General features: G+C 48.7%; 1 protein-coding gene across 1 annotated transcript; it reads left to right on the forward strand.

Annotated features, from left to right (window-relative positions):
• Positions 1-1,797: 1,797 nt before the first annotated feature.
• Positions 1,798-27,111, forward strand: Itk (IL2 inducible T cell kinase). The gene is made up of 17 exons (XM_048334233.1): positions 1,798-2,251; positions 4,923-5,027; positions 6,876-6,957; positions 8,932-9,060; positions 11,739-11,779; positions 13,234-13,385; positions 15,648-15,713; positions 16,707-16,761; positions 18,436-18,518; positions 19,092-19,225; positions 19,515-19,589; positions 20,328-20,499; positions 20,720-20,936; positions 22,029-22,093; positions 22,186-22,304; positions 24,554-24,711; positions 26,724-27,111. The coding sequence occupies exons 1-17, from the start codon at positions 2,114-2,116 to the stop codon at positions 26,793-26,795; spliced, it is 1,863 nt and encodes a 620-aa protein (XP_048190190.1). The 5' UTR covers positions 1,798-2,113; the 3' UTR covers positions 26,796-27,111.
• The last annotated feature ends 474 nt before the right edge of the window (positions 27,112-27,585 follow it).

A 27,585-nucleotide genomic window follows, 5' to 3' on the forward strand; every position in this document is an offset into this window, starting at 1 on the left:
TCGAGAATTTCCTTCCTGGCCTGGCTTTGAGCTTCGATCCTCAAATCTCAGCCTCCTGAGTAGCTGGAATTATAGGCATGAGCCACCAGACTTGGCTTTTCTTCCAACTTTTTAGTTGCAGATTAGAGATCCTTCGTCTTCAACGCGATGTGTATTCTGTGCTTAACCCACAACACCCCTTCCTGCCACAGGCCCTGGTCCTTTATCTCTCATCCTTCCTACAAACTCACATTTAGATCTAAGTGTTTGATTTGATGACTTTCTTATTTTTTTTTAATTTTTTTATTTGTTGTGCCAGTCCTTGAATTCAGGGCTTGGGCACTCTCCTTGAACTTTACTACTCAAAGCTCTACCACTTGAGCTACAGCTCCATGTCTGGCTTTTTGGTGATTAATTAGAGGACTTCCCTGGCTCCCACCTGGCTTTCAACTGTGATCCTCAGATATTTAGATCTGTGGCACAGCTTTTGCCTAGCAAGTTCAAGGCCCTAAGTCCAGTCTTTAGCTCTGCCAAAAAAAAAAAAAAGCATCCTGAGTAGCTGGGATTACAGGTGTGAGCCCAGCAAAATGCCATGTTCTTGTGTTTGTTTTCTTAGCAAGACAACCTGCATGGGTGGTGGCTTGGTGCTGGCATTTCCTATTGGTTCATCACCACCGGTGACAGGTGCCATCTGCCTGTCCCTTGGGGCTGTGAAGAAGAGCCCTGGGTCACAGCAAGTCAGCTCACCCACCGAGGCCTAGCTTCGTACTGAGCTCCTTAGTGCCCGTGGGTCGTGAGAGGCCCAGACGTTAGCGAATGCAATGGACCCTCGTCGCGTTCACGCTCTTCCCTGGCCTCCTCCCCGCTTCCTGCTGGAGCCCCTTTCCTTTGGACAGCCACGTCATGATTCCCTTAGGTCTAGCTTCTGCACACGAGAGGGCGTCCACTGGTCTTTCTGAGTGGCCTCTGGTACGGTGGGCTTTCCGCAGGCTGAGGTTGAGGAGGACCGTGGTGGAGATCACGCGCTCTGCCAGCACTCCTCCTTTCCTGAGCTTCTCCCAGGAGTCCACTTGAGACCACTGACCTGAGATACCCATTCGCCAGGAGTAGGGAGAAAGTCCAGTGTTTGTTTCCAGAATAATCAGTTGGTTTGACACTGTCCTCTGAAATAGATCAATGGGTCAGAACACTTTTTTTTTCCCAACTGTCTTAGGAGCCGAGGATTTTGACCCATTTTCTAGTCTTCCATTTATTATAATTCTTGATCCTTTTGTTGATGTTGTTGGGTTGTGGGGCTTGGACTCAGAGCCTGGGTGCTGTCCCTGCTGAGCTTTTTTGCCCAGGGCTATGGCTCCACTGGCCAGTTTCAGGGTGGTTCATTGGAGATAAGAGTCTCATGGACTTTTCCTGCACGGGCTGGCTTTGAACCTCAGTCCTCAGATCTCAGCCTCCTAAGGAGCTAGGATTAGGGGCGTGAGCCACAGGCAGCCAGCTAGTTCCCTTAGCTGTCCGGATTGTTTCACCCTGGGCCTGTAGCAGCTCTGGATCTATCGCCTGTGAACTGAACAGCCTCTCCACTATACCAACACCCCCTCCCCCCTCCCCAGTGAGACCCATGTCAGATGTCCAAATTGTAAGATAACAGGTTTGTGTTCCTTTCAGGCACTAAGCTTGGGACAGTGTGTAACTGCACCTACAGAAAAGCTTTCCACAACTCTGCTCCCATGGTCTTAGAACCCCATCCTTATCCTTTGTGCTGTCCTTACTGTAGCATGGGCTAGCCCACAGACTGTAAAAAATAAAATAAAATCCTTCATAGAACTTTGAGTCTTAAGCCTCTTCAAACATCACTTCCGTAGCCTGCCACCAACGACCGGCAGCTTGCTCGCATCCACCCGCTTAGTCTGGTTGAGCTTCAAAAGGATGTGGTTGAGGCCTTTGACATCAGATGTCTGCTAGGTTGGCAAACCTCACTGTCGATAGAAAGATAACACTGGGGACTGGCAGCCTCGGAGCAGCCTCCTGACGATCAACAGCCCAGGGTGGCGTCCATCGCTGGCCCTGGAACGCGCTCTTTCCTCGGGTGGTACTCAGGGCAAGTGCCTGAGACCAGCCACTTCTCCAGAGTTAGATCATGAACAACTACGTCCTGCTGGAAGAGCAGCTGATCAAGAGATCCCAGCAGAAGCGACGAACGTCCCCCTCCAACTTCAAGATCCGCTTCTTTGTGTTAACCAAAGCCAGCCTGGCTTACTTCGAGGACCGTCCTGGGGTAAAGTAGCAAGCACTTCTTCTTGCCTTTAAAAAAAACAAAAAATCTTGTCCATCCTGGGGGCTTGAATCAGGGCCTGGGTGCCGTCCTCGAGCTCTGTTGCTGAAGGCTAGCGCTCTACCACTTTGAACCCCAGCGCCATATCTGGATTTCTGGTGGTTCATTGGAGATATACACTCTCACAGACTTCCCGGTCTCGGCTGGCTTTGAACCAGGGTCCTCAGAGCTCAGCTTCCTGAGTAGCTAGGATGACAGGCATGAGCCACCGGTGCCCAGCAACCTTTTTCTTTTTTAATATATTATTTTGTATAAGGACTGGAATGATCCTGAAAGCTGTACAAGGAATGTGCACAGAGCCAGAGAGCACAATGAGGGCAACCAGAGCCGAGCGCAGAGAAAGCGACATGCGTTGGGTGATTTGGTTTCTCCAAACTGCAGGTGTGGCATCCATCGCCTTGTTTTTCCTACCAACATCAGTTTCATTTCAGAGACAATAGTATTTTTTTTTAACGTGGCAAAGAGGACTGGCTGGAGCTTCAACTTCACAGGAAGTGTACTTGGATCTCTGGACCATTGATTAATAAGTTACTAGTAGCTGGTGGGACTCAGGGAGAACCAAGCTCAATGTCCTTGATTTAGAGTAGAAAGAAGCACTTAGGACGGTAACGCCGTAGGGCCACTGATGCCTTCTCTATGACATCACGTCTTCTGTCTCCATGCTTGTGGGTTCTAGGCATTTTGTGATCTGAAATTAGCAGAGGCGCGGTGGCCAATGGCTTCATCCCTCCGCCATCTTGGGAAACGTCGTCCTGGAATTCTAAGGGTGTCAAGTGCAAAGCACTCTGTTGGACGGGCAGTTCCTCCCCAGCTGCTAGGTGCTGGGCTAGGCTAGCCTGTATGTGTAGCTGTAGTCTCTCTCTCTCTCTCTCTCTCTCTCTCTCTCTCTCTCTCTCTCTCTCTCTCTCTCTCTCTCTCTCTCTCCTTTTTCTTTGTTTTCCCCAGTCCTAGGGCTTAAGCTCAGGGCCTGGGTGCTGTCCTTGAGCTTTTGTGCTCAAAATTCCTGCTGTTTCGCTTGAGCCATAGCGCAAGCTTGTTTTTCAGTCGCATGGACATCCCTGCTTGGGATGGCTTGGAACTTTGATCCTCAGATCGCAGTCTCCCGAATAGCTGGAATGATGGCTACTGGTGCCCGGCAGACATCAGATTTCTTATTTTTGTTCTTTAAAAAGTTAAAAAAAATGATCCTTAAGTACCTGTACAAAAGGTTTTTAATTCAAAATGCCAGTGTTTGAGTGCAGTGCATCTTGGTCCATGTTGCCCCTTCCATCCTTCCCTCCCCGTCTCTCCAGCCCCCCCCCACCCCCGCCCGCCTGTTATCCTGGCTCCATGGTCACGTCCAGTTCTTATTTCCCAATGCCAACAGTGAGTAGTCGTGAATAACACTTTTAAAGGATTTTTTTTCTTTAAATAGTCGAGACCTTGATGAGTTTTAAATGTATCCAGCCAAGGTCACTAAACTTGTTTGTAGTTATTATTGTGAAGGGTCATTGTTTTGAGGTCATGGCCCATCACTTAAAATAATAATAATTAATAATAATAAGTAGTAGTAGTACGTGTAGGAAGAAAAGCTTTTATTTTTAATGCACTCCCAGGCTTCACATCTGCACAGCAAATGTACCCATAGAATCCATTTCCTGGGAAGACGGTCAAGTCTCAGAGAGACTGATCCGTTTGGAATGACTATTTGGCAGATAAATAAAACACAGTCGGACATTGGCAATCGCATGTATTTCCACTTAATGCCTGGGGCAGGTAAAGGGTAGGTCCCAATACCTCCTCGACACTCATCCGTGGCTTTGTTCCATTCTTGTATCTCTGGGGGAGCCATCAGGGGACCTAACCAGCTCCCTTCTCAAAATGCTGGGAGCATGGAATGGATTCATCAAAGCCAAGCAAGATCAGACTCCCCTCTGCCCCATCTGTGGGGGGACCTTTGTGGGGGAGACTGACATAGGTTGTGTGTTTTATAATCCTGGGAGAGCCCCTGCCCCCTGGCTCTCAGCTTCTTTTCTTCTTTTTGCATTTATAAAATTATATTCCTGGCAGTACTAATCTTCCATCACATCTTAAGAACCTGTAGGCTCTTGGAGGCCACGAGGCAAATAAGAGACAAGAACCTTTGAACCTCACCTCTCCTACGCCATGTGTGACTGGTTCAACTGTTGAGTTAAAAGCCCTTCGCAATGGTGGCCGAATTCTAGGCACCTGTGAGAGCCTGCTGTCCCCCCCCCCCCCCAAAAGCATTTCTCTCACTAGCCTTCCTTAGAGCCGGAGCCTGACCTGATGGGTACATAATTCCCTTTCCTGGGACTTATTTTCCAAGCTCAAACTCCCTTAGAAATGGCTTGCATGTAACAACATTATAAATCGCGAACAACAGCAGGGAATTTGTTATTTGGGAAATCTATCTAGCAGAAACCAGCCGCCCCACCAAGCCGCACACCAAGCAGGGGCCTCTTCTCCCATGAGCCCACTAAAAAAGGCCAGGAGAAGCTTCTGGATGTTTCCTTGGGAAGGTTGGAGTTGGTTTGCGAAGCTAATGGGACTTCGCCTAGGAGTCCATTTAGACAAAAAAAAAAACCCAACCCACGACCTTCTCTTCTTCCCACAGAAGAAGCGCGTGCTGAAGGGCTCCATCGAACTGTCCCGGATCAAGTGCGTGGAGATCGTGAGGGGTGACGTGAGCATCCCGTGCCACTACAAATACCCGTTCCAGGTGAGCCCCTCAACCACGGTGGGAGAGGGAGAGAGAGAGAGGACTCTGACCCAGCCCATGAGACAGTGTCCATGCCCATCTTCCAACACATGACATTCATTCATTCATTCATCCATGCACCTGTTCACTCACTCATTAATTCATGCAACAGAAGTGAAGCACAAAATCTCGTTCGTCATAACATGTTCCCAGCTTGGGACAAGAGCTCGGAACCCTTGGTCCTTAAGTACTAGGAGTTCCTGAAGTTTCACAATCTGCCAGTGATCTGGGGATGACACAGTAGCCAGCTAGCCACGTGTGAATGTTTCCACGTCAATGTGAGTTGCTTCCAATGAACTGATATTAAAATTCCATCTTCCCACTCACCCCGGCCACATGACACCAATCAGAAAGCCCCGTGGCCAGTGCTACCCTCCTAGATAGCACGGACTGCAGGTCATGTGACTCCGTCTCACTGCACAAACTCTGTGGGCACCATGAGGTGGGAATGCTTGCTGTAGACTTTTGTCCAAGCTGGCTTTGAACCCTGATCCTCATATCTCAGCCTCCTGAGAAGCTAGGATTAAAGGCAATGCAGGAAAGAACATGTTTCATTCTAGAAAAAGCGGGCCTCTGGGAGTTAGAACTGTTAGGACAGAAAAATGATAGGAATGACATGAATTTCCCAGTTGTGAAAAACTGGGGAATTGGGAGGGGAAATACTCTTGAAACAAAAAGATCTTCATTTAGTAGATAGTATGAGACCAAGGCCAATTTCCTGCCTTAAAAATATAAGCTAATGAGCCAGGCACTGGGGGCCCACGCCTGTAACTAGCCACCCAGGAGGCTGAGATCTGAGAATCATGGTTTGAAGCCAGTATGGGCAAGAAAGTCAGTGAGACTCTTATCTCCAATAAACTACTGGAAAAATCCAGAAGTGGCACTATGGCTCAAGTGATAGAGCACTAGCCTTGAGCAAAAGAGGCTCAAGGACAATGCCCAGGACCAGAGGTAAAGCCCCAGAACCAGCAAATAATAATACGTAATGAGCTTATAGTTCAACGCTTACAGCCTATCTGCTTGGGAGGCAGAGATCAGAGAATGGGGTTTGATGCCAAGCTGAGTAGAAAGGTTCATGCGACTCCATCTCAAGCAATGGACTTGTACAGTGGCACATGGGGCTGGCTGAGTCACAGACAAGGCTAGCTAGGATAAAAAGCAAGACTTTACCTGGAAAATAACTCATGCAAAAAGGAGCTGGGGGCACTTGGCAATTGTGAGGCTCTAAGTTCAATAACTCTCTCCCAGAGAGAGAGAGAGAGAAAGAGAGAGAGAGAGAGAAAGAGAGAGAGAGAGAGTGCTAGTGTTATGCAAGATGTTATCACTGGGGAAAGTGGGTGGAAAGCTCATAGGAACTCAGAACTCAGTACTATTTTTGGAACTTCTTTCTAGTCTTTGACAATGTAAAACAGGACTTAAAACAATCTTGATTACACATGTCATCTAACATGATACTCATTTACCTGAAAGAACGTGTTGTTGTTGTTTTTTAACCACTGAAAATGTAAGATGAAAAAAAAAATAGGTTAGCCAAGTGCTGGTGACTCAGGCCTGTAATCCCAGCTACTCAGGAGGCTGAGATCTGAGATGAGCAGCCGAAGCCGTCGAGGTCTGTCCTGATTGCACAGTGGCCGAACATCTGGATAACAGGAGTCACCCACTCCCTGGGGTGTCTGGGAATCCTCCAGATGGATTGGGACACTAAGAGACACTGCAGGATTCACCTTCGGTCCAGAAAGCCAGGTAGGCCTGCCGTGAGGGTCCCTCCCGAGGTACCCAGCTTACCTTGCGCTCCGTGTGTGCTTCCAGGTTGTGCATGACAACTACCTGCTGTATGTGTTCGCTCCAGACCGCGAGAGCCGGCAGCGCTGGGTGCTGGCTCTCAAAGAAGGTAATCCAGTCCCGGGCGGTTGATTTGCCGAGACCCTCCTCCCTACAATAGACATGGCGTCCGTGGGAGAGTAGAGGGGTTGGGAGGGAAGCCCACGGCAAACGTTTATCCCTTTGGGTGATGGTCCCAAATCAGCACAGGTCAGGGGCTGGGTCCCTTCACTTTTTTTTGCTCACGACTGGTGTTCCACCACTTGAGCCACACTGCCGCTTCGGGCTTTTTGCTATTTCATTAGAGATAAGAGTCTCAGGAGTCCCAGGGACGGATCTGCCCAGGCAGGTTTTGAACTTCAACTCTCAAATCTCAGCCTTTGAGATAGCTAGGGTTACAGATGTGAGCCACCAACATCTGGCTAGTTTTTGGTATTTTTTTTTTGAATTTTCAAATGGTCTGTTTCCAAACAAATTATATAAGAACCCATACAATATCCTTCCTTTGCCACATGATCAGCAACACTTAAAATAGTTACGGCCTGGTTCTTAAAAAAAAAAAATAGGGTTTATCAACTGTTTGTGTAATGAGAGAGAATGAGGTCTCTTGGCTCACCGGAGCTTAAAGCCTGGCTCTGCCATTGACTACACTGCTACTCGGCAGGTTCTTAACTGCTTTGGGCTTGAGTTTTCCCGTCAGTTAAGCAAGAAAGAAGGAAGAAATAACCATATCCACTCCAGGGCTGAATTGAATTAATGCTGTAACCGCTGGCTGTCCTGTGGTCAGTGTCCTATAGCTATTAGCCATTTCTGAAGCCTCACCTTGGTGGCATCTTCCTTTAGAATCAGGTCGGTGTTTCCACCCTTGGAATGGCGAGCCAGGCAGGTAAAGCAAAAAATCCCAGCTTTGCCCTTGGCTACAGTGGAAACTTGGCCAAGTGCCTTGACCTTTAGGCGTCTCCATTTCCTCAGTTACTTCCATAACTATCATGTAATTGTTATTAACACCTAGTGACTTAAGATATATAAGGCACTTAAATACAGTTTTTACTCCCCCAAACATCATTTGATGGAGATTATTATTCTGTAGCTAGATGCATCTCATAGACCAGAAGACTGGGGCTCAAATACTAATGTGCTTTAAAGAAGCTATGAAACTAAGAATATGCTATCTCCAGAGCCATGATTCTTCTATCTGAAAAGCAGGGATAAAAATAAAATTCTAAATCAGGTGCTGGTGGATCAAGCCTATAATTTTAGCTACTTAGGAGTCTGAGACCTGAAGATCATTGTTCAAAGCTAGCCTGGGCAGAAAAGTCCATGAGACTTATCTCCAGTTAATCACCAGAAAACCCAGAAGTGGAGCCGTGGCTCAAAGGGTAAGACATTAATCTTGAGCAAAAAAGCTGAGGGACAGCACCCTGGCCCTGAGTTCAAGCCCCAAGACCAACCAACTCCCCCCCCCACACACACACACCCCTCTCTTATCTGCTTCCAAGTTCAAATGGATGTTGGACGGGAGATTAACAGGCAAGTGCTAGGCAAACGAGAAAGCAAGTGCTCTTAAGTCTATCAGCCACGAGATGTTCAACAAACATGAGGAAAGAGCCCTCAAGGGCCAGATTACTGGAGGAGTTGGAGGGGTTTTATGAGCAGGATATTAAAGCTGAAGGAGCGTTAGAGCTTATCTAGTTCCGTGGGGACCCTGCTCCCTGCTCCCCAAGGCAAAATCGTCTCCTACCCAAACCGTGTACTTCGAAGCCACATATCTAGAAGGGAAAAAACCAAAGTTGCTGTGGTGGAAGATGAAAGAGGGGGAGGGGCATAAAGCCCACCCTCTCAGCCTTCCCCTTAACCCTGTCATGCCCAAATCTGACACCTATTCCCTTGGTAAGGAGCAGGATGGATTTACCTGTCTTTTTTTTTTCTTCTTTTTCTGATTATTCTGGGTAAGAGTCGGGGCCACACACAAGGGTTCAATCTTAGAGAACTGTAAAACTGATGGCGCTTCAGTTAGACTAACATGGGTGCCAACCTCTTTCAGAAACAAGGAACAATAACACTCTGGTATCCAAGTATCACCCCAACTTCTGGATAGATGGGAGGTGGAGGTGCTGTTCTCAGATGGAAAAGCTGGCTGCTGGCTGTGCCCAGTATGACCCAACAAAGAATGGTAAGGCTGCCAATGTCCATTCTCCGTTCTGAAAGGGTTGTGGAGAGGGAAAGTTCCATGTACATGTGTGTTACCTTATACCTGTAATCCTAGCTACTCAGGAGACTGAGATAGGAGGAATGTTCCAATGTTCCAAGCCAGACTTGGCAAAAAAAAAAAGTGACTCTATCTTAAAAATAAAAAGCAAGTCAGGTGCCACATGTTTATAATCCCAGCTACTTGCAAGGCCTCTAGGCAGGAAGATCAAAGTCCTCAACTTGAGACCTTATCTGAAAAATAATTAAAGCATAAAGAATTAATGCAGGAGACCCTGAATTCAAATCCTTGGGGGAGAAAAATTAAAAAGAGGGAAAGGTCTCAGGGTCTCATCCTCAGGGCTATCAGTGGATTGAATGCAAAATTCTACAAGTTTGGAACCTCACGGGGGGAAGCATTTATTGCTACCACCATTCCATCCAGGCTTCTTTATCTCAGCTGATATTTACAAAACTCCTGCTGCTCCAAGTGTGTGGATGCTCTGACCAGCACCTTCCATACCAACTGTCCAAAAACGCAGCCTTGCTGGTCCCGTCCTAGATCTAGTCAACCCAGAAGTGCAAGAGTCCCTGGGAGATTTGCCTGCACCATGACTTCTTAAACTTGACCTTGGCCTTCACAGTCTTGAGAGAAAACGAGCCTATAGCATGCACACAGCATACAAACCAAGTTGTTTCTTGGCTTGCAATGCCAATGGAGGTAGCAGGCGTGAGGTTCAGGAAATGGACCCTGTCAGCCATGCAGGAGGCTCAAGGTCGTACAAGCCAATCCATTGTCCTTCTGTTTTCCTTTCCCCCCAGGCTCCCCCACCACTGGTGATTTTTCTCCTTTGTGGGTTTCTTTTGTGCACTAATCATTATGCTTGACACCCACAGTTTACGGCGGATGTAACACGTGGCTGGGTTTTCCGTGGCTTCCTGAGTCACCACCCCATAGCCTCACTTTAAAAACCCACCACTTCTCACCTTCCGCCTTGGGAGAGAAAGTCCTTCAAGGTCATTAATCCAGTAGGCCAGATGAGTAATATTAACCATGCTGCAGGAGCTGGCCACTCTGCCCCTTAGCCTCCTTAATGCTCCTCCTCTGAGCTGGGGTCGAATGAGAAAGACACGGGAGGTTTGTTTGGATAGGATTAAGATCAAGCAATGGCCTTGGCTTGTCTCATATGAAAGTTCCCCCCCAAAAAAACCAGAGTCGGGAGGGTCTCCAACTCCCACCAGCACCTTGATGAGGGGCATAGAAGAGTCACTTTGGCCATCCGGGAGCCCAAATGGCCTCATCTCTAAAAACTCGGCAGGGGAGATGTTAGGGGCCCAAGATGGAATGATTCTTGCCCCAGCCACCGCCCCCCCCCCACCATGTGAAATCCTCTGCTTGTGCTTCCATGTAGCTGTTCTCCCCCTGGGGTTGAAACCATTCTGCTCACTGCAGGGCTCTGTCACCCAAGGGTCTCACACATGGGGCATCTGAGCAGCTCCCCTCGTAACTGCCCTCCCTCCCCAGTGGGGGGCTTCTCACGATGAGCTCCTCTCCTGTGACCCCGGGCCCTCTCAGAACCCCAGCAACCCCCCCCCCCCCGGTTCAGGTTCTGCCTGCATTGTGCTCTACCCTTTTGTGACCAGGTTAAATAACCCAACCCCCCTTGGTTTTGACAGGATCCACCACAGAGCTCTTGAGAGGCATTGTGAGCTGTGAACACAGCACATGGTCATATGCAGGGCAGAAAGGCTCCAAGAGTCCTTCCTGGATTTGAGCATACTGACAGTACAAAGTCTAGGAATACAGGCCTTTGGAGCCTGCATTCAGGCTACTCCTAGCCCCATCTCCTTGCTGCGTGGATAAAAGAATCTGAGGTCTGAGGCTAAGATGCAGCAGTAGCTATGCCTGTGAGGAGAGAGAAAGAAGAGCTAGAGAGCAATAAAAAGAGATTTGGAGATATGCAGACCAAGAGAAGAAAGAGTGAAGAGAAGAGAAAAGGGAAAGAGCAACGGAGAGAGAAGAGAAAGAGGAAGGAGGACAGGGAGATGGAAAGAAAGAGAGGGATGGATGGATCGATGAAGGAAAGCATAGGTGGGTGGGTGGATGGGTGGATGGATGGCTAGATGAGTGTTGGTTGGGTGTATAGTTTGGGGGCGTTAGCAAGAGCTCCTCATAGATACCTCAGGCAACCTTGCACAGATTGCAGCCTACTCAAAGAAAAGCATAATTCCCTCCCACTCCACCTGCCCCCTTCTCCAGCCTGCATGCAGCAGCACCAGGAAGCTAACAAGTCACTGTTCCTGAGTCAGACCTGCCCTTTGGGTTCATTCACTGGCAAACATGTTCATGGAAGTCTCTCTTCCTGCAAGGAAGGGTTCCAAGTCTCACTTCCACCCCTAAACAAGCTTCCCTTGGGAGTACAAAAGGAGAGAACCCCAAATATTGACTTTCTGGAAGTTTCTGGTATCTTCTAGAAAAGTGAATTGGAAACCAACCACTGGGGTGGGGGGTAGGGGGAGGTGAAAGAGAGGCTCTGGTTTCTCTGTCTTGCACCCTCTCCTTGTGCCCCCCCCCCTTTTCTTTTGGTTGTTCTCTTCTGGGCCCCTTTTCTCTGGAAGGCTGGGGGGTTTCTTGCTCACTTTCTTTGGTTTTTCTTGTTTCAGCTTCAAAGAAGCCTCTTCCTCCCACTCCAGAAGACAACAGGGTGAGTGAAGGCAGGCTCTGGGCGGGCATGGGGCTGTAGGGGGGCTGGGAACAGGCTGTGTTCAAAACATCCAGTTCTGGGGTTGTTTTGTCGGTCTGTGCCTAGTCTGGGCTCCGGTCAGCTCCATCTCCACCCTCTGGTCATTCACTCCATAATTACTGGCTCCCAACAGTGTCTCAACTCCACCCCTCAGCACACAAGCGCTTTGGAGACGTACATAGGATGACTCTGTGTGTATTTCAAAGCACGTCCACACTTCTACCAGCTGCATTAAAACCTAGTGTCTCACAGGGCGCCGGCGGTGCAAACTCAGGAGGCTGAGCTCTGAGGATCACCGTTCAAAGCCAGCCCAGGCAGGAAACCCATGAGACTCTCTGCTCCAACGAACCACCGAAAAAGCCAGGCGTGGAGCTGTGGCTCAAGTGGTAGAGTGCTATTCTTGAGCTAAAGAGCTCAGGGACAGCGCCCAGGCCCTGAGTTCAAGCCCCAATACTAGCACACTCAAAAGCAATTGCATGAAAAATTACACTTAGAACACTTTTGATTCCTTTAAAAAGCATGTGCTTACATAAGTTGTAGTATTTAGGACTTTCTTTTCATGATAACAGAAGAAACAGAATGTCATACACAGGGAATGTTGGGCTTTTGAGTGTCAGGCTTTGCCTTCAAGCCCCCAAATCAGCACCAAAATATAAACACAAAGCCAATAACCCACAACAGCAACAAAAACCCACTAAGCATTTCTGCTATCCACTTCATAGGCCTATAGTTTTATCCTCGTATTAGAGCGTAGGAAATCAAGACCTAGTCAAGAGGTTTCACTGTGTGTGTGTGTGTGTGTGTGTGTGTGTGTGTGTGTGTGTGTGTGTGTGTGTGCCTGGTTGCTGTCCCTGAGCTTCTTTTGCTTAAGACTGCTGGCTCTACCACATTGAGCCGCAGCTCAGCTCCACTTCTTGCCGTTTGGTTCGTTGGAGATAGGAGTCTCTCGGACTGTTCCTTCCCTGATCTGGCTTTGAACTGTCATCCTCACATCTCAGCCTCCTGAGTAGCTACCATTGCAAGTGTGCACCACCAACATCCAGCCCATGCAGCTTTTTAAAAATTATTATAACCTTTAAGTAGTTGTCCAAGGGGATTTCCAAATCAATACATCAACTCACGAGTGCATCGCAGCTTGATCAATGCCACCCCCCTCCCCCATTGTCCCCTAATCTCCCCCACCCACCCCCACCCCCCGCCCCTCAAGCCACCTGATTCCATGTTCACACATAGACACTGAATATCATGACTGCCTTCACCCGCCCTTCCTCTCTCCCTGTGTCCTGGCTGTCACATCAGTGACCCAACATAGCCGCAGGAGCAAGATACAGCTCAGTGCATTTAGCCCTTGGCCACCTTTGTGTATCTGCTCCGTGTGTGTGATCTCCCCTCCTCCCTCCCTCCCCCTCCCCCAGAGGTCACTTCAGGAACCTAAAGAAACCCTGCTCATTGCCTTGTACGACTACCAAACCAACGACCCTCAGGAGCTCGCGCTGCAGTGCGATGAAGAGTACTTCCTGCTGGACAGCTCCGAGATCCACTGGTGGCGAGTTCAAGACCAGAATGGGTAAGGCATCTCTGGGGGCCTCGAAATGCTCCAGGAACCAAGGAAACAGGGAGGAGGGGGTAGTCTCCCCATCTTTCTCAGACAGCCCACCTCACCAAGTTAGGCAAGGGGAGCAGAGAGGAAGGGAGAAGGGGTGGTAGCAGGCTGTCCTCTTGCCTCCCTGGACCCCACCTTGAGCACTCCCAGCCCTAAACTCTCCCCCCAAATACCCTGGGTTTCTACACTGACCTCTTCCATTTGAGAGACTGGCATCTTATTTTGCGAGCACTGTTGTTCTTCAGTGTCTAAGACTCGCTAAAGGTAGATCCATGATGGCAGACAGGAAAAGTGTGGACAGTCAGGCGCTGGTGGCTCACGCCTGTCATCCTGGCTACTCAGGAAGCTGAGATCTGAGGGTCATGGTTTGAAGCCAGCCTGGGCAGAAAAGTCCCCGGAAGGCTCTTGTCTCCAATGAAGCACCCAAAAACAGGAAGTGGCACAGTGGCTCGAAGTGGTAGAGCAGTAGCCTTGAGCAAAAGAGCTCAGGGACAGCAACCAGGCCCCGAGTTCAAGCCCCACAAATTTGGTTTGTGAGGATAGCCTTGAACCAGCCACCCAAACGATTCATAGAGAAAACAAGATTGTACAAATACTCCTTGCTCACAGTGTTGGGATTTTTGATTCAAAAAGACATTGCATGAGCCTTACTTTAATCTGAGATGTCGAACATTATAGTTACTAACCTTCAGAATGGGCTGGGCTGCTCATGACTTTAGATGTGAAGCCCTATACTGCTTTATAAGGCTTTTTCTGGGTTTTCCGAAGTGAACGGTATTGAACCATGCCTGAAATATCTTCCAGAATCTAAATTCAGTGATTTCATAAATCAGCGCATAAATGTATCACATTTCCTTGATAGGCTCTTAGGTTTCTTCCAATATTTTGTAAACATCAAGATTAACATTCTTATAGGTTAATATTAAATGTTTCCAAGAATGAGATTATTGATTAAAATATCTGTAAAAGAAAACAAAAGCCATCATTGAAGCTTCTGGGTTATAGCCCTGGATTTGATCCCAGCACAGAAGGAGAGGAAGAAGAGAAGGAAGGAAAGGAGAGAGGGAGGAAGGGAAGAAGGGCGGGAGGGAGGGAGGTGACCAACTGTAGATAGAAATATGTATATATGTATATATACATATGTATATAGAGATATATGAAAAATAAGTCATCCTGTACTTGCTTCTGCATCAATTCTAAAATCATTTAATACTTTCTTGTATTTCCTAAGCAAGAAAATTATATACATATGAGTCTTTATTTGTGCTAAGATGATTCATTCTGTTCTTACCCTTCTTTTAACCTTTGATGGTGCCATAGATATTTTTTCCATCATAGTGCATACAAACCTACCTCTTTTTTTTTAAACATGTTTTAGAATGTATGCTCGAACTATATTTAAATAATCTTTCCTGGCAAGACATTTCGTTTCCAGATTATTCCTTTTCTTCATTATTTCAAACAAGGCTGCAATGAAGAAAGACCCTACATTATTTATGATCTTGGCAATCTTTGGAATACGTACATCTGTGCCTCACATTTCTAACTGTGGAAATGTTGAGTCAGAGTATATGATATCTTCATTTTGATAGATAATTTCCTCAAAACACTTGCCAAGTTTATAGTCCCCTCTGGCTATCAGTAAACTTTTCAGAGAGGGGAGAGGGAAGAAGGAGAAAAGACAGTGAAGACATTACCATTTTTCTCTCATGTGTATGTATCTGCAGAAACTCAGTCAGAGAAGCCTTGAGTTTAAAAGCCTACACTACTAACTGGGAATATATTCTAGGACCTGTGGTTAAAAAGTTAATATTTTACTTATTTGGGCCACCTCACTAGAAGTGATATAAAGTAGTAGAAAAAAACACTGACTATTGCTTACATAAAACATGCTTCATTATAGGAAATAGAGAATGAACACACTCACCTTTTGTGTTTTTCCGGTGGAAGAAATTTCACAAAAAGAGAAACTGAACCTTTGAAATATAATAACCAATTGTTACTAATTCGATTTGTTCTTTTGGTGGTGAAATCTATTACTTGGAACAATAGCAGGTTGTTACTTTTACCAGTTCTTTTATCCTAAAACTTTAAAGTGGCCTAATATAAATGCCAAATAATATGAGACCTTCTCCTTTTAGAGAACTTTTAGCAGAGTGTCTCTATGCCGTGAAGATATAAACGTTAGGTTTGTATGAGTCTAAACACTAATTTCCCTTCAAACAGGCACGAAGGGTATGTACCAAGCAGTTATTTGGTGGAAAAATCTCCCAACAACCTGAACATCTATGCGTAAGATATTTTAATTTTTTTTTTTGAAAAGTGGGGTAGTAAGAAGCCCTCCCTAGGTCAAGAGTTCATTTGGGGGGTGGAGGATCAGAAGGATCAGAATTCAAACTTGGTTCCTGACACTTTTGCTCATTGGCTGGCGCTCTACCAGCTGAGCCATGTCTCCAACCCCAAGAGTAAGTGATTCGTTGATAAAATTGCCCTCATAACTACTCTTGCGCTTTGGGACGTCATCAAGTAAAATAAGGTTAGTTGTACACACACACACACACACACACACACACACACACACTCACAGCCCCAGGGGGTCCGTCCATCTGAGAACTCAGGCAGCTGCTAAGTGATTCGTAGGCAGGTGTCACAGTGATGGATGTGTTGTACAAAGAGCAATGAAGCACAAGACCTCGGCAGAATAGAGCCAGACCACATCCATGATGCTTCATCATGAAACCAAAAGAAGTGCACCATTAAAAAAAAAAAAAACAACCACGAGTTACTCATTCTAGAATGTTCCGTGTAATATTTTGGAGCCATGAGCATTGGACCATGGGCAAATGAAAGCTCAGAAAATAAAACTACGAAAAGGTGGCACCTTGCTTGTTAGTGCTAAGTTTTTATAGATGCTCTAACATCTTCCTACTTACAACCACCCACTGGCTTATGAAATGGAGAGGAAAGTAAATATTTTCTAAAAACCCGTGGTGGAAAATGGCCAGCATGCACAAAAGTGAGAGAATAATATCGTGAACACCCCACCTGCAAAAAAACAAAACCCAGCTTCAACAATGATCAATGATTTGGTTACTCCTGCTTTGTTTCTTTCTCTCCAAGTAAACCTCTTTCTTGCCTAGAAATGGGTGACGTCTTCACTTTTGAGTTTGAAAGTATGGGTAGAAGCAGGAAGTGAACACCTGATTTTCTAGAATGATCTTTCCTAAGCACATAATGACTTTAAACAAAAATAGCATCGACCACATGATCTTTTCCTGCTTTCAGATGGTACAACAAGAGCATCAGTCGAGACAAAGCTGAAAAACTTCTTTTGGACACAGTAAGTTGCCTCAGTTTGTCAGTGAGCTTAAAAATCAGTTGGGGGCTGGGGATATGGCCTAGTGGCGAGAGTGCTTGCCTCATATACATGAGGCCCTGGGTTCGATTCCCCAGCACCACATATACAGAAAACGGCCAGAAGTGGCACTGTGGCTCAAGTGGCAGAGTGCTAGCCTTGAGCAAAAAGAAGCCAGGGACAGTGCTCAGGCCCTGAGTCCAAGGCCCAGGACTGGCCAAAAAAAAAAAAAAAAAATCAATTGCAGCTGGGCACTGGTGGCTCATGCCTGTCATCCTAGCTACTCAGGAGGCTGAGATCTGAGGATCGCAGTTCAAAGCCAGCCCGGCAGGAAAGTCCGAGAGACTTTTATCTCCAGTGAACCACTAGAAAACCGGAAGTTGTGCTGTGGTTCAATTGGTAGAGCACTAGCCTTGAGTAAAAAAGCTCAGGGACAGGGCTCAAGCCCCAGGACAGGCACAAAAAGAAAAAAAAAAAATCAATTACGGTTTCCTCAGCTAGGCTGTGCTAGCCAATGCTTAGCTATTGTGAACAGTACTGCAATAAACATGGATATGCACGTGTTTCTATTGAGTGCTGACTTTGATTCCTTTACATACATACTCAAGAATGGAATAGCAGAATTAGGTGGCAGTTTTAGTTTTAGTGGAGGGTTTGTTGTTTTGAGAAACCTCCATACTGATTTCCGTAGAGGCTGCACTAATTTTCATTCCCTCCAATAGCCTATGAAGTTCCCCTCCCTGCCCATATCTTCACCAGAATTTGGGGAAGGGGTGTGTGGGGGGGGGTTTAGGTCAGTTGTAGGGCTTGAACTCAGGGCTTTGGTGCTGTTCCCTGAGCAATTTAGCTCAAGGCGTTTTACCACTTTGAGCCACAGCGCCACTTCCACTTTTTGAGTAGTAAATTGGAGGTAAGAGTCTCCCAGGGACTTTTCTGCCGAGGCTGGCTTCGAACTGTGATCCTCAGATCCCAGCCTTGTGAGCAGCTAGGATTACAGGCGTGAGCCACCGGCGCCCGCCTCTCTCAGTGCCATTTTTATTTGAATTTCCTTTATGGCCGAAGATATCCAACAGTTCTTCGAATATGTATTAGCCATTTGTACTTCCTTTGAGATCCCTCCAGTTCCTTTGCCATTCATTGATTGGGATTATGTGCTCTTCTGGTGTGTAATATTTCTGAGCTCTTATGGTCTTCTGGATATGAACCACTGTGGATAAACGGCTGGTAACGATTTCCTCTCATTTTGTAGGCTGTCTCTTCACTCTGGACATTGTTTCTTTTGCTGCATAGAAGGTTTTGTGTTTGTTTGGGTGTTGTTTTTTTTAATTTGAGTCAATCCCACTTGTCAGTTCTTCCTAGTATTTCATGATAAATTGAAATCCCATCGACTGCAATGTCGGGGTGAGGTCTGGGAAATGTCTGTACAATGGCGCATGGTAGGTTCCAAGAGGCCTGAGACTTGTCCATCTATTCATGGTTAATCTCAGCACTCGATCCACCCCCGACCCACACCGGAGCGCCTGACACAACTGTGTTACTGAAAGTCTAATCGGTGGCAGGAAGTCCTCCCCACTTCCACAAGCAAGAAGGCAGAGCTGGGTTCCCCAGCCGGCCTTCCCTCCCCCCCCCCCCACTCACTAATGTTCTCCTCTTCCTAAGGGCAAAGAAGGAGCCTTCATGGTCCGAGACTCCAGGACCCCGGGAACGTACACGGTCTCTGTGTTCACCAAGGCCATTGTCAGGTGGGGTGCTGATGGGCTTGGGGGGGGGATCATTTCTCTAGGGGATGGGTTGTCATGTCAAAGACAACTGTGCAGCAGGCAGACGCCCCCTACAGGGGTGTGGGGTCCCCTGTGCCTTCAGAAAAGCAAGGCTAGAGGCTCACGCCTGTCATCCTAGCTGCTCAGGAGGCTGAGACTGGAGAATCATGGTTCGAAGCCATCCCGGGCAGGAAAGTCCATGAGACTCTAATCTCCAATAAAGATCTCAGAAAAAGCCAGAAGTGGCGCTGTGGCTCAAGCGGTAGAGTGCCAGCCTTGAACCAAAAGAAGCTCAGGGACAGCCCCCGGGCCAAGTTCAAGCTCCAGGACCCGCAAAAGATAAAAAAAAGTGGGAAGAGGCACCTGGAGAAAAGCCCCACAAAAACAAGTGCCAGCTCACACACACACACACACACACACACACACACACACACACACACACTGCCATACTGCACACCTGCCATCCCCCCCAGAGGCCCCAGGACAGACATAGATCAGATCGTACGCTTCTTGGCGTGGCTTCCTAACCCTGACTGTCCCTCCGCTTGCTTAAAGCGACAGCCACCCCTGTATAAAGCATTATCACATCAAAGAAACAAACGACAACCCCAAGCGGTACTACGTGGCCGAGAAGTACGTGTTCGACTCCATCCCCCTCCTCATCAAATACCACCAGCACAATGGAGGAGGTGAGTTCCCGGGGACCAGGCCAGAGGGGGGCCCCCCGGCAAGCCATGTACAAGGAGGAGCACGGGGGGGGGGGGGGGCAACGCTCGTGTGGGTTCCGTTAACAAGCTCCGAGGCCGTGATCCTCACGTCCTGCCACGCTTCGGGGGAGCCCGGGCAGTGACTGGGCTTCGGGGTTTGTTTTCGGGGCCGAAGCTGCTTTGTGATCGTTCTTTTCTGTCCGGTGCTTTCATGGAGACAGCGGCTAGGGCAAAACTCTAACCGCCGCCTTTGGCTTTTCAATCAACCCAGGCTTGGTCACCCGACTCCGGTATCCGGTTTGTTCCTGGAGGCAGAAAGCTCCGGTCACGGCAGGGCTGAGATATGGTGAGCCGTGTCATAGCAGGAACATTTTTAAAATGCGGGGTAAAATTCATGTTCTCAGAGGTCTAAAGCAAATTTAAAAGGATTCTCTGCGAGGGCTTCAGAGGGTACTAGAACAAGAGCAAGTATGGTTCTGATGTGGATATATATAATAGTATAATATACATCATATATGTATGCATGTATTACATATTATATTATATATTATTACATATTATACATTACATATGCTGTATATAGTATATTATGTGTGTATATATCATATATCACATATATAATATATAGCTTATATATGTATTATGTGTGATTATACAATGCACAAATATATACATATAGTTATATATTATGTACAATATATCATTTGTCATAAAGTATATATATCGTCTCCGTGTATATGTTATATATAGCTTATGTGATATATAATATGTAATACATACATATTATGTGATTATACAATATACACATATAATTATATATTATGTATAATTATACAATATATTATATGTCATAAAATATAGATAGATAGATAGATAGATAGATAGATAGATAGATAGATAGATAGATATGGTCTCCTATGTCACTATTTCAGGGGAAAGATGGTTTCCCTCTTGGCCCTATTTGAGTTATATTAATCATAGGCCAAACTTCCGGGTGGGGTTATATAGATTGCTGTGAGCCCCACGCTTTCTCCGCTGCCTGCCTGACGCCGTCCCCTCCACCGCCCCCCCCCCCTCCTCCCAGGGAAGTGGGAGATCCACCCTTCGGAGCTCACGTTTGTGCAGGAGATTGGCAGCGGGCAGTTTGGCCTGGTGCATCTGGGCTACTGGCTCCACACACACAAGGTGGCCATCAAGACCATCCAGCAGGGGGCGATGTCGGAAGAGGCCTTCCTGGAGGAGGCGGAGGTCATGATGTGAGTGGCCCCAGCCCGCGTCGCTGAGGCTCTTCTTCTGCGTGGGGGATGGGGGATGGGGGGGTGCGGGGTGCTCTGTGCCGGGTTCTTTAAACGCCGTGGGTTAGGTGACGTGACATCAGTTATCCAGCCATGCTCAGCACTATCGAGAGACTGGGTTTGATCTCTCTCTCTTTCTCTCTCTCTCTCTCTCTCTCTCTCCATCTCTCTCTCTCTCCAGGAAACTCTCTCACCCCAAGCTGGTGCAGCTGTACGGCGTGTGTCTGGAGCAGGCCCCCATGTGCCTGGTGTTTGAGTTCATGGAGCACGGCTGCCTGTCGGATTACCTGCGCAGCCAGCGGGGGCTCTGGGGGGCCGAGACCCTGCTGGGCATGTGCCAGGACGTGTGCGAGGGCATGAGCTACCTGGAGACGGCCTGCGTCATCCACAGAGACCTGGTACGGGGGCGCCCCGGCCCACGGACAGGGGGTGCTGCGGGGGGAGGGGGGGAGGCCCGGCCGGTGGCCAGCCACAGGCCTCCCTGCCTCTCCCCCACCCCTTCCTCCCCCCACGCCTCCCTTCCTCCCCCCCCCCCACGCCTCCCTTCCTCCCACCACGCCTCCCTTCCTCCCCCCCACGCCTCCCTTCCTCCCCCCACGCCTCCCTTCCTCCCCCCCACGCCTCCCTTCCTCCCCCCCACGCCTCCCTTCCTCCCCCCACGCCTCCCTTCCTCCCCCCCACGCCTCCCTTCCTCCCCCCCCATGCCTCCCCCCACTCAGGAGGTCCCGACAGGAGTAGTTCACGAGTCACATCTTGGCCACAATCCCAGCCATTCCTCTAGTAACACTCTCCAAGTGTTGCTTGGCGTCTTTCTAGCCTCTCTGAGCCTCAGTTTCCCCTGTGAGAAGCATAGATAAGTAGCGTGCTGCTTGAAGCAGTGTCCAAGGATTTGTCAAGATGGCACCGGGACGGCCCAGGCCCCCTGGAGCATGCCGGGGTCGGGGGGTCGTGCACCTGCTCGGCTGTCTTCACTCCTGGCGGGCACTGTGCCGCGCGGCGCCATGTCCCCGGGCTGGTTATTGGAGCTGGAGTCTCCTGAACTGTCCTGATCTGGCTGGCTTTGAACCAGGTCTTCCAGTCCTGGGCTTCCTTACAGGTGTCAGGCCGTGTGTGGGAGGAGGGGATTATTCATTACAGCTCCTCAAGGCCTTTGCACAACAGGACGCAGCGAAGCTGGGTGCTGCTGGCTCACGCCTGTCATCCTCGCTCTTCAGAAGGCTGAGATCTGAGGATCGAAGTTCAAAGCCAGCCTGGGGGGTGGCGGGGGGGGGAGTCTGTGAGACTCTTATCTCTAATGAAACACCAAGAAGCCAAAAGTAGAGCTGTGGTTCAGATGGTAGAGTGCTAGCCTTGAGCAGAAAACACTAAAGGATGGTACCCAGGCCCTGAGTTCAAACCCCAGGACTAGCGCATGTGTACACACACACAGAAAATGTATGGCAGAATTAGAAATCCCTTCCACCGACACAGCGGGTCTCTCTCCTCTCCAGGCTGCTCGCAATTGTTTGGTGGGTGAGAACCAGGTCATCAAGGTGTCTGACTTTGGGATGACGAGGTAATGCAGGGCCGTGGAAGCAGCCGGGCTGCGGGGGAGGGGGGGGTTGGAGCCCTCGCTCTGTGCTAACTCCTTGTGCCATGCCCTCCCAGGTTTGTTCTCGATGACCAGTACATCAGTTCCACGGGCACCAAGTTCCCCGTGAAGTGGGCGTCCCCAGAGGTGTTCTCCTTCAGCCGCTACAGCAGCAAGTCGGACGTGTGGTCCTTCGGTGAGTCTCTCTCTCTCTCTCTCTCTCTCTCTCTCTCTCTCTCTCTCACACACACACACACACACACACACACAGAATGTCCGTTTCCAAGAGCCCAACACTCTATAGATGTCAAAGCTAACTGCAATGTACAAAGCCGCCCCACCTAGGGACCTGGTTTCCTGGTGCCTTCATGTAGGCTCTGAGTGGGGTTTGCTTGGGGTTTGCTCCATTACAGAGGGTGTCAGCCTGGGAATTCTCTCCTCCACTTGCTAATTAGAGGGTTAGGCTGCAATTCGCCCTTGCCTGAGGCGTGTGGTTTGAACAGAGTCCAGGAATGAGGTGGGTTGACGGATGGGCACAACAGAATAAGAAAGGGTTCCTTGAAGAAAAGGGTGAGAAAAGTAGGGTGACAGACTGGAGCCCCACAGACCAAGATGGGCGGAGCGCTCCCTGCCTGCCGTGGCCTGTTAAAGTTGTTCATGAATACCTGTTTGTCTGATGTGCCCTCGTGAGCCATTTTGAGCAAATGAAGCCTCTCTTCTTGCATTCGGTTTGCAGAACTATTGTATAGCCATTGTGGTCCAGCCAGGTTTTACCAGCAACGCCCCACATTGCAAAGACACCTCAGTAGAAACTCTGGCATCTGTGGGCGTGAGTGTTCTGTAATGTCAAGCCTAGAATTCCCAACTGCTCCCAGGCATTTGGGGGGGGGGGCTCCCAGGGACGCTGTTCTAGAGGTCTCCAAGGAAGAGGTTTTGTGAGGTGACTTTTATTCAGATTATTTTGGAGACCATACTGTGGGAAACTCTCGTTTAGGATTTTCTGGCTATGGTCCTAAAGCAGAGATGAGCGCTGTGCACACACCCCTCTGGTATATATTTGTGAAGGATGAAGATAAAGCTGGGTGTGGTTTTCCTACGAAGGGCAAAAGAGCACAATGTCTGGTCCAGGGACCACGATGGACAATGGAAGATGCCGTCCGCGTGGTCCACGTGGTCCATTTTGGTCCACTGTAGGTTGAGTTTCTTAACCCCAAACGATTGGGATCAAAAGTGTTCCCAACCTGGAATTTTGAACCTTTTGCATGCACATAAGGAATTACCTTGAAGGTGAGACCCGCGTCTAAATAAACACAAGTCTGTTCGTTCCATGTACCTGGTCCACAGAGCTTGAAGGTAATCTCACCCAGTATTTTTTTAAATTATCATTTTGTGTATGAAGTTTCATAGTGTGGGCTTTTTTCACTTCTGGTACCATGTCAATACTCAAAAAGTTTCCGATTTTAGAGCCCGGCACTGGTGGCACACACTTATAATTCCAGCCACTCGGGAGGCTGAGATACAAGACTCTTGGTGTGAAGCCAGCCAGGCCAGCAGAGGGCCTGAAACTCTTCCCTCCAATTAACTACTCAAAAGCCAGAAGGGGCCATAGCCCAAGTGCTAGAGCACTAGCCTCAAGCAAAAAAGCTCAGGGACAGCGCCCAGGCTCTGAGTTCAAGCCCCACACACAGCCTACCAGAAAAAGTTTCAGATCTTAGAGCATTTTGGACTTCTGGTTTATGGATGTTGAAGCAATATTTTTTTTAAGTCTTTTTTTTTTTTTTGGCCAGTCCTGGGCCTTGGACTCAGGGCCTGAGCACTGTCCCTGGCTTCTTCCCGCTCAAGGCTAGCACTCTGCCACTTGAGCCACAGCGCCGCTTCTGGCCGTTTTCTGTATATGTGGTGCTGGGGAATCGAACCTAGGGCCTCGTGTATCCGAGGCAGGCACTCTTGCCACTAGGCTATATCCCCAGCCCTGAAGCAATATTTTTTTTTAAATATCAAATTGAATTCACATTTTTAACTCTCAATGACTTTTGAAGAAAAAAAAACAGCAAAGATGACAAAAATGAGTTCTCATTTGGTGACAAACCATAGCCATCTTTTTGTTGTTGTTGTTGTTCAGTCCTGGGGCTTGAACTCAGGGCCTGAGCACTGTCCCTGAGCTTCTTTTTGCTCAAGGCTAGCACTCTACTACTTTAGCCACAGCGCCACTTCCAGCTTTTTGTGTGTATGTGGTGCTGGGGAATCGAACCCAGGGCTTCATGCATGCTAGGCAAGTGCTCTACCGCTGAGCCACACTCCCAGTCCCCATAGCCATCAGGTAGGCCGGATCCTATCCTTGTGGAGCAAGGGCCTAACGCCCCACAGTGTGACCTGCAGAGGTAAGTCTGCATTTTGGTCCGGGGTGGGCTCTGTAGCTGTGTGTTTTGTCACCCTTGCTTCTAGGTGTGCTCATGTGGGAAGTCTTCAGTGAAGGCAAAATCCCATACGAAAACCGAAGCAACTCGGAGGTGGTGGAGGACATCAGCACCGGCTTCCGGCTGTACAAGCCCCGCCTGGCCTCGCCGCCCGTCTACCAGCTCATGAATCTCTGCTGGAAAGAGGTCAGTCCCCTGCACCAAAAGGCACCATGTCCCCTGCCTCTGTCTACAGGAATGCTAATGCCATTAGGGATGAGACGGCAGGATGAGGATGAGGATGAGGATGAGGATGGCTGAAATGTATTACCAGCAATGGGACCTTGAGGGTACTCCCGTTTTATTTTATCTTGTCAGTCATGGGGTTGAACCCAGGGCCTGGGCACTGTCCCTGAGCTCTCTTGGCTCAAGGCTAGCGCTCTACCACGTTGAGCCACAGCTCCGCTTCTAGTTTTCTGGTGGTTCATTGGAGGTAAGTCTCGTGGGCTTTCCAGCCCCAGCTGGCTTTGAACCGCCATCCTCAGATCTCAGCCTCCTGAGTAGCTAGGATGACAGGCGTGAGCCACCGGTGCCCATCTCCCTTTATTTTTTTTGTTTTCCTTTTACACTATTCTACACTGTTACGAAGCACGGCCTTCCTTCTTTCTCTGTCTACACCACTGGCCTATTTGTTTAGCCAGACACCAACACCGCCCTGTCTTGAATACCAGTGCTTTTCAGTGAGTTCTGGAGTTGTGCGGCTTGGTCGTTGGCACAGGGGCTCTGCACACGCTTTGCCTCGTCATACAGAGCGCGGGGTGTGATTGGCGATCCCTTCTGCATCGCTAGCGGGGTTCTCATGGGAATAGTGTCACCTCTGAAGGCTGAACCCACCACAGCGAAGACCTTAGCGGCACACTTTTCTTTTTTTTATTTTTATTTTTTGCCAGTCCTGGGGCTTGGACTCAGGGCCTGAGCACTGTCCCTGGCTTCTTCTTGCTCAAGGCTAGCACTCTGCCACTTGAGCCACAGCGCCACTTCTGGCCATTTTCTGTATATGTGGTGCCGGGGAATCGAACCCAGGGCCTCATGTATACGAGGCAAGCACTCTTGCCACTAGGCCGTATCCCCAGCCCCAGCAGTACACTTTTCCTGCACAGGACCATGCTCTGTTTCTCCATGTATTTATTTCTTCCTTTCACTACAAAGTTTACTTTTCCCCCCTCATATCAAGCCTGGACATTTTTCTGTGTGTGAGATTGATGCTTAAATAGCTCTTCCTTGGTGCTATGTAACAATTCATTTTATGATGGTATTTTTTTATGCGTGACTTATTTCATCTTTTTTTTAGTATCTCCTTTTGACAGATGATAAGACTAACATAAAGAGAGGCTTAGTAACCAGAGGATAGCTATGTCACAGCTAATGAGTAGTGAGGTTAAAATTTAAAATGAGGCCACCTTTGGTGGGGGAAGGGCGCCAAGAGCGAGGCGCTGCCCCTCCCCCAGCCCTGGGACAGTGTGGGATGGAGCCCCTCCCACCTTCTGGCCTCAACCGGAAAAGAAGCCCCCCGCCCCGGGGGGGGGGGGGGAAACGTGCGTGACACCATGATGGGGTTGTCCCGCCCACAAAGGAAGTTTCATGACATCATGGTCTTTAGCCTATGAATGGCCCTTTGGTCAGCCCCCTTTCTTTCCCGCCATTACCTCTATATAAGTCCCTTTCCCTATTAAAGATTTTGAGACGCATTCCACCATCAAAAAAATAAATTAATTAAATAAAATAAAATGAGGCCACCTAATTTCAGAATAACCGCCATTAACCACGAAGGCATAGTGCCCCCCGGGCAGTCTCTGTGAATGCATATTTTCAAATTAGCAAAAGATAACATTATCAGCTGGGCATTGGTGGCCCAAACCTATAGTCCTAGCCACTCAGGAGACTGAGATCTGAGGATCCAGGTTTGAAGCCAGCCAGAAAACTCTGTGAGACTCTTATCCAATGAGCCACCAAAAATCCAGAAACGGAGTTGTGGCTCAAATAGTAGTGTGTTAGCCTTAAGCTAAAAAGCTCAGGTACAGAGCTCAGTCCCTGAGTTCAAGCCCCAGGAAAGGCACTAAAGAGAGAGAGACTTCTGCTGTTGAATTCTGACTTGCTTTGAACTTGGCTTTGCCATGCAAGTACAAAGAACTCACAGAGACCTTTTTCTTCTCTTCCAGAGACCAGAAGAGCGGCCCCCCTTCTCTAAACTGTTGGGTCAGCTGGCAGAAATCGCGGAATCAGGGCTTTAGCAGAAAGTCCCCTGCCAGCCCCCGGGGTCTGGACTGTGATGGAAGGAGAACAGCCTCCTTCCAACAAGCATTAAAAGTGGCCACCAGCCCCGGACTCCCCAGAGGTGGCTGGCTTGGTGGCCCTGGTCCCTGAGCTGCCACCAATGCGGTATCCTGACAGCCAGAGGCTGGAGGCCTGGCCACGGGCCTGGGCAGAAACCTCCATCTGCAGACTTGCTCTTCTTCGCAGTAGGAGAGGCTGACGGAGCCCCTCAGGTTCTCATGATTAGTATTTTAAGCGTGGATGGAGCCCAAGCGTAATGGTTCAAGACACTTTCTCTGCTTGTCCCAATAATGCAGTCCTCCAGCCTATGGCCCGATGTCATCAGGAGTGGCTTTGGACAGGCTGCCGCGTCTCTCCCGTTGTGTGCTCTCGTGGACGGATTGGGGTGATCCGTTCAGACTCCATGACTGAGCTATTGGGAATCTAATGTCTAGTCAGGAATACAAGGAGCATCTGATGTTGGGGAGCCAACGGGCACAAAAAGAAAGGTTTGGGGGTGTTGGCACTCCAAGGCCCGTATTCTGTACCGAGTCATGTGAATGACTTTGCCTCTGCTTTTAGGAAGATTGCTGAAGGAATGGTTTATTTCTGGCACTTTCCCCGCCCTGCCTGCTCCCAGCCTCTGCTTCCTTCTCTGCACTGCCCCACTTCCACCCACAGGGGGCAGCGTGGGGCTGCTCCACGTGGCCTTACAGAGCCATGGAAGATAACTTCTGCCTTCTGCCCCGGTAGGGTCGAGGTTGGGAC

Source organism: Perognathus longimembris, chromosome 25 (genome assembly GCF_023159225.1).
Source record: "Perognathus longimembris pacificus isolate PPM17 chromosome 25, ASM2315922v1, whole genome shotgun sequence".
NCBI classification, from domain to species: domain Eukaryota; kingdom Metazoa; phylum Chordata; class Mammalia; order Rodentia; family Heteromyidae; genus Perognathus; species Perognathus longimembris.

What these genes read in the sequence shown, in the direction of transcription:
- Itk (XM_048334233.1), top strand. Translation starts at nt 2,114, where the DNA reads ATGAACAACTACGTCCTGCTGGAAGAGCAGCTGATCAAGAGATCCCAG. An exon ending in TTCACCAAGGCCATTGTCAG is followed by an intron (nt 18,519 to 19,091) that starts GTGGGGTGCTGA and finishes GCTTGCTTAAAG; the next exon opens with CGACAGCCACCCCTGTATAA. An exon ending in CACGGCAGGGCTGAGATATG is followed by an intron (nt 19,590 to 20,327) that starts GTGAGCCGTGTC and finishes CCCTCCTCCCAG; the next exon opens with GGAAGTGGGAGATCCACCCT.